This window comes from Coturnix japonica, chromosome 26 (genome assembly GCF_001577835.2).
Source record: "Coturnix japonica isolate 7356 chromosome 26, Coturnix japonica 2.1, whole genome shotgun sequence".
Classification (NCBI taxonomy): domain Eukaryota; kingdom Metazoa; phylum Chordata; class Aves; order Galliformes; family Phasianidae; genus Coturnix; species Coturnix japonica.
The window spans coordinates 1,281,379-1,288,196 of record NC_029541.1 but is presented as its reverse complement, the minus strand read 5'-3'; the positions used below and the strand labels follow the sequence as shown (position 1 = coordinate 1,288,196).

At 50.2% G+C, this 6,818-nt stretch overlaps 1 protein-coding gene across 3 annotated transcripts; it reads right to left on the bottom strand.

Moving 5' to 3' along the window:
- Window positions 1-1,887: 1,887 nt before the first annotated feature.
- On the bottom strand, window positions 1,888-6,732 carry TMEM9 (transmembrane protein 9). 3 transcript variants are annotated; one of them, XM_015884872.1, is made up of 6 exons: window positions 6,657-6,732; window positions 4,794-4,895; window positions 4,341-4,432; window positions 3,910-4,018; window positions 3,366-3,497; window positions 1,888-3,202 (listed from the first exon to the last, which is right to left on the bottom strand). In XM_015884872.1, the coding sequence occupies exons 2-6, from the start codon at window positions 4,884-4,886 to the stop codon at window positions 3,053-3,055; spliced, it is 576 nt and encodes a 191-aa protein (XP_015740358.1). In that variant the 5' UTR covers window positions 4,887-4,895; window positions 6,657-6,732; the 3' UTR covers window positions 1,888-3,052. The 3 variants fall into 3 exon arrangements, with proteins under 3 accessions (XP_015740358.1, XP_015740357.1, XP_015740359.1); XM_015884871.2 differs by lacking the exon at window positions 6,657-6,732 and adding an exon at window positions 6,498-6,627; XM_015884873.2 differs by lacking the exon at window positions 6,657-6,732 and adding an exon at window positions 6,390-6,500.
- Window positions 6,733-6,818: the final 86 nt, after the last annotated feature.

Genomic DNA, 6,818 nt, shown 5'->3' with positions numbered 1-6,818 from the left:
TCCAACAGGTTTGATAAAATACCTCAGACAAACTACCAAGCTGCCATTAGCACATGTCAGTCCTCCTAATCTCATCTTTGGCCTTGAGTGAATGAGGCCAATTTTGTCATGAGTGAAACAAACACCAAGAACAAGTGAGTTTTGTGAGGAACTAAAAGCAGGCAACAGGCCATGTTTGAGGAATAATAACTTTCACTACACTGATGCATATCAGACCAGACAGGATTTCAAGTAAACAAAAATCAGTGTAGCTCCACTTAAATGAATGATTTTCCACACCAGCTGGAGAGGTAGCCAAGATACCAGAGATGGCTTCATCCATCACTGCTTCTGGATACATCCTGTGGGCTCCAAATGCTGCTGGGAAAGGCAGAAACCACCTGATAGCCATACCCAAAGCACCAAATTATGACCTTCTCTGGCTAAGTTGGAATATTGTATGTCCTAAATCTAAGGATTACAAAATGTTTGGAAGTGATTTAAGAATCTGAGTTATTACTCATTTCATAGAGTAGAAAATTGAGTCTTTGCTCTCTCTCCACATCAGAGGACACGCTGCTGAAGACAGACACTTAAAAGTGAGAGGAGACCCACGTTTTAAGCAGGTCAGGGTCTCTGGTCTGCACAGTATGTGCATTAATAAACACAAAAGCAATCCTGCATAATGAACATGTGGAAGCAGTTTTACTACTTGATACAATCTCTGAGCCAAAGAAGAAGTTGTCTGATTTGTCAGCATCTGGGAAGCAGCTCCATTGAGACTCATATAACTGTATTAGTCTTCGCTTTGTATCCAACCTTATTAAAGACTTATGCTTTAAGTCTGCCTCTAATAAAAGCCTACTTTGGTAGGAACTGAGCTTCCTTACCGTATATGAGTCGCCTATTTTTAATGGAGAGTTGGTAACATTTGCTACTGAGCTGCTAAATCACTCCCAGCTCTTAGCCCACCTGCTTGTTTTTCAGTGATGAGTTCAGCTCAGCTTTCCAAAAAGGAAGCAGCTGTGGTCTCCATCAGAAAGACCAAATACAAGTCAGTAATGTGACCACAGGAGACCAGTGGTTCCCTCTGAAGTGGGACTGCTGATGACAGTTCTTCTATGGGAATCAAACCTGGAAGTTCACTCCCATCCAAGACCACTCATAATTTGGTGCCGGTTCCTGCACTTTGGCCACAATAACCCCATGCAGTGCTATAGGCTTGGGGCAGAGTGTCTGGAGGATGCTGCAGAAAGCAGTATCCTGCAAGTACTCTGAGCAGCACCCTATATTGGAAGCCAGGAGTCTGGTCATTGCAGGCAGGAGCTGCTGGTAGCACTGACTTCTGTGCTGCTGGGAGGGGCAGCGGCCACCAGATGGACCCACAGCACCGGCTCAGTCCTTGCAGGGCACCCGGAGCAGCTCTTGTGCTCAGACCCAGCAGGGAGATATCTAGGTAGATTTGAGGACAGCGAGGTGCTGAAGGATAACGGGGTGTCTGCAGGCACAAGGTCCCTAAAAACCTCCTGTTTGGATTTGTGTGGCAGGATCAGCTGGGCAGGCATTGACGCATGGCAGAAACTCGTGCCTCTCCCAGTTAGGCTTTTAACACCAATTGCTTCAGTTTTTAACCAACATAAGAGTTCTGATCTACTCAGCCTTTCTGTGAGTCAGCCCAGTGCAGTCTGTCACTACCTGCAGGCTGAGCAGTTCTGCTGTTGTCTGTGTTTTAAGCTCAACTCTCTTGGAAATCAGGATGCAAATGCAAATCAGTGCCACCAGCCTTCCTGGCCTGCACAGCACCTGAGAGCTGTAACCGCAGCTCAGCTCCAGGCCTTTAGGCAACCACCTGCCACTCAGTGCTGTAGGGACATGGCCTCACCCTGCAAAAAGTCACGCACGCAGGAGTTCTTTGTCTGCATTTAATACAGAGATGCTACATGATAAACTCCAGCACCTTCCTGATGTTGTAAGTGGGATGCACGTTGTAGAATCACCTTGTTTTCTTCCACCAGCCAAAGCACAGTCAGAGGTCTCAGGAACTTTAAGGAGCACAAAGGTGACCTTCTTAGGGCTGTGAGCCCCAGACCACAGAATGACTTGGGTTAGAAGAGACCTTAAAGATCATCCAGTTCCAGCTCCAACAAAAGAAAGATCTTTATCCACCGAATAGCTCAGCCTTCAAACCCCTATCTCTAACTTAGAGATAAGGTGTGCTCCAGCAAAGCCACTGCCCCACTTCTCTTGGACACAATGCCTTTCATGCACCGTGTGAATGTCAACGGTTACAAACAGGGTTACAGACTAAAAGCTTTCTCCCCAGTGTATTTTTATCTGCTGCTGAAGGAGGTAAACAGAGATAGAAATGTAAATCAGCGTACCTGTTCTTTTACTTGTTAAGCTAATTCAGCGTTCTCCTGCACAGAAACAAACTGCAGTCTCTGTTATGCTGTTGTAAATCTGGAGAAACTCTACTGAATAACATGGAACCCACACAGGTTACACCAGAGGAAATGCAAGCAGCAGCTGACCAGCAGCAGGGATCCCACATGCAGCGCATGTGTGTCATGCTTTGGAATTCCCAATTAACATCAGTGCAAACTGGAGATGGAGGCGGCTTCTTCATCCTGGAGCAGCACCATATAATTTATCCCACAAAAAATGATCCCATTATTTTTATCCCACTGAACTCCACACCAAGACTTTCTAACACGGGGCTGATGGAGACGTCAGCCCCAGCAAGCAGTGCCTGTGGCATCATGCCAGTGGCACAGCACCCTGGAGCTGCAGCCCCCAGTGACCCACGCAGTGGGGTGGCAGAGCTGTCTATGGCTGTTTACATGCGGCCAGGGGCCAGCAGTCAGTGCAGGTCTCAGCCTATGGGCTGAGATGTACAACAGGGCAAGGGGACAAAAACAAGGGACAAGCATTTTGGCTTGCCCCTCTCTACAAGAGGATAAATCAAAGAGGGTTAGAGCTTTCAGGCCAACACCATGGCTGTGCAGAAGGATGACTTGCTGTCTGTCTCTACCTGCTGAGCTACCCAGGGTCTTGGTGCTGCATCACTGCTCCTCTAGCTCAGCATCTTGTGGCGGTCAAAAACTGTCTTCCTCTGCTCCTGCACCTGGCGCTTCCAGCGCTGCTGGGCTCCCTCCACCCTCTCCAGCACAGTGTTGGCTCTGGCCCCCGATGGGGTTGGGGCTGCAGCCAAGGAGCGAGAGTCCTGTAATGGAAAGAAACAGTGGACAAGGTCAAAGCAAGGCACGCTCAACCCAAACACAGAGGGAGCGAGCATGAGGTCACACTACTCCCCTGTCAGCCATTCTCTCCTGTCCTCAATGCTCTGTCCCCACCACAACAGCAGCCTCTTATCTGCAAAGCCTCACCTCATTCTCCTCCTCATTGTGCAGGGGCTGTGTGTAAGCATCTGGTTTTCGGATCAGAGGGTCCACCAGCACAAGGAAAGCCATATAGAGCAGCAGTGCCCCCACCACAGACAAATAAACGATGATAATGACCTGTAGTTAAGCACAGCACAACAGAAAGGGATTGTGAGTAGATATAAGAAGTACCACAGAAATTAGGAAGCTCCCTTCACAGATATCTCAGATGTCTGATCTCTTCCCTCATTCCAACTTGCTCGCCTCTGCAGCATCAGTTGAAGACTTGTGCTGCATGTGACAGGAGACCAACAGGCTGAGTCCCCAGCATGAGATACTGTGGCAGGATCTCAGCAAGGAGACAGGGCTCCCTTGGTGCCTCCTCCTCAGTGCCAGGAGTGCTCCAGACTCCAGCACAGTGCCCTGGTACCACCACTGTGTGCTAGCTATGTTAGCTTTGTCTTCCCTTTCAGGGCTGTGCTCCAGGAACCTACCCTGTCAGGCTGTGCCTGGGATGGCACAGTGCCACAGGGAGCTGACACACAGTTACCTTGATGGTGGTGGTGCTGCGCTCCTCATACTTGCACTCACACAGCAGACAATACGCCTCCACATCATTCCCAGGCACTGGCATGGGCTCCACAACATGCAGGCAGTTGCTGCAATGCAAAGAAACCAAAATCAGTGACAGGACAAAGAGAAACCAGTGCTCTGTGGAAGGATGCTGTGGTGATTTAACCCAGCTTTCCTATTGGGCTGATAATGCTGACTGGAGTTGCCACCACAGCAAGCCTGGAACAGACTGAGGCACCTTTTGCAGGGATAAAGTCCAGGTGAAGGGGACTGAAGGGCATAACACCCCTCACCTGGGCTGAGCAACCCCTATAGAAACAGCTTGCTCTGCACATTCACAGGCAGCAAACCACTCCCAGAGTGCTGACTTCCACAGATCAACCCCTCAGGCTTCAACAGGCAACTCACCAGTCCTTCTGTGATACATTCTTGTTGTAAATGTGCCCGCTGATGTTCCGGTATGGGGGACAAATGCATTTGCAGCGGATGTCCTCTGAGCTCTGCAGAAGCACAAGGAGACAGCATTAGTGAGTTAAAACACACGGGTACAGCTCTGCTGCCCTCACACATAAGGCTGTGGCAGCAGAACATTCCCAAAGAGAGAGATGACTTCACATCACATCTCTTATTTCTCTTATTTCTTCTCTCCAGAGATCAGGTTCTCCTCAGATGTATTGCAAAGCACAGACTTGAGGCCTCCATCACATACATTCACAGCCCTTCATGTTACAGATACACATGTGTGCACTGACCTGCTGCAGCTCTTTTTCCTTTTTCATATTTCTGTTGAAAAACAGTTGCTTCTCTGCCATTTCTGTGCCCGTTGTACCACACTCAGTGTGTCTGAAGTTGTTCACTCACCTTGCCAGCCTGTGCTGGAGGAGAAAGGACGCAGCTCAGCAGTGCAATCAGCAGCATGGAGCTTGCACACTTCCAGGTGCATTGGACAAACATTGTGGAAGCCTGAGGAAACAGAAATTCCCATAAAGGAACCTTCTTAATTAAATAACTTAACGTTATTTCCCCCAAGAAATGGAAGTTTCTCCCTGTATCGAGGTGCCAACCTGAAACTCTTGGAAACCCAACTCACAGACCCCAAAATGTCCCCATCCAAAGAGCTTGGGGCATGGAGACATTCACCCCAACTAAACACTGTTCACTGAGCCCTGAAGCCACACATCACTCCTGGTGCCACACTCAGCATCACAGTGCTCTGAAGTAGGTGTTGTGATGCTGATTTTGCTACAGAAGTGTGGATGAAGTCACTGCAGAGAGCTGTTTTTGCACAAATCCAAAGCAACGGGAGCTCTCTTTGCACACTGAAGCTCTGCCAGATGTGAGCTCTTTGCACACTGAAGCTCTGACAGATGCAAGCTCTCTTTGCACACTGAAGCTGACAGATGTGAGCTCTTTGCACACCAAGGCTCTGACAGATGCGAGCTCTTTGCACACTGAAGCTCTGACAAATATGAACTCTACACACTGGTGCTCTGACAGATGTGAGCTCTTTGCACACTGAAGCTGGCAGATGTGAGCTTTCTTAGCACACCAGTGCTCTGACAGACGAGCTCTCTTTACACACCAAGACTCTGGCAGATGTGAGCTCTCTTTGCACACGGAGGCTGACAGATGTGAGCTCTTTGCACACCAAGGCTGTCAGACATGAGCTCTTTGCACATTGAAGCTCTGACAGACATGAGCTCTCTTTGCACACCTGTGCTCTGACAGATGTGAGCTCTTTACACACTCAGGCTCTGTCAGATGTGAGCTCTTTGCACACTGAAGCTCTGACAGACATGAGCTCTCTGCAAACTGAGGCTCTGGCAGATGTGATCTCTTTGCACACCAGTGCTCTGACAGATGCAAGCTCTCTTTGCACACTGAGGCTGACAGATGTGAGCTCTCTGCACAGCAAAGCTCTGACAGACTTGAGTTCTTTGCACACTGAAGCTCTGACAAATATGAGCTGTCTTTACACACTGGTGCTCTGACAGATGTGATCTCTTTGCACACTGAGGCTCTGTCAGATGTGAGCTCTCTTTGCACACTGAGGCTGGCAGATGTGAGCTCTTTGCACACCAAGGCTCTGTCAGATGTGAGCTTTCTTAGCACACACAGGCTCTGACAGATGTGAGCTCTCTTTGCACACTGAGGCTGTCAGACATGAGCTCTTTGCACACTGAAGCTCTGACAAATATGAGCTCTCTACACACTGGTGCTCTGACAGATGTGATCTCTTTGCACACTGAGGCTGACAGATGTGAGCTCTCTGCACAACAGGGCTCTGTCAGACTCGAGCTCTTTGCACACTGAAGCTCTGTCAGACTTGAGCTCTCTTTACACACTCAGGCTCCAACAGACCCCCGTTACCACACCTCGATCCCACACCTCGCCCCAGCTCCTCCGGTTCTCACAGCCATTTACACCCCCTTAAATCCACACCTCTCCCCTCTTCACCTTATTCCAACGCTCCACAGCAGCCGGGCCGACATCCCGTCAGGTTTACACAGAGATTACGAGCATCACATCCGATCCACCCCCCACCCCCAACGCTCCGCTCCTTACAGCACAGCCCCAGGCCGTCTTCCCGGTATTCCTCCTCTCCGTTCATCCAGGCTGCAGCCCGCCCATCTATGAGGCCCAGCGTCCCGCTGAAGGAGCCGTGTAACACCGCCCCCCCCCCCCTCCGCCCAGGCCGCCCCCCGCCGCCGCTCTGGGCCTTACCTGCCGCTTGACGCCGGCGCCCCTGCAAGCCCCACCCCAGCCCTGCGCCCATTGGTTGCAGCGTGACGGGCAGAGCGCTCGGCCAATCGGAAAGCAGAGAGGCCTACCGTGCTCTAATAAGATGGGCCGCGCCTGTGCTGCACCTCAGTGTGAGGTGGGGGG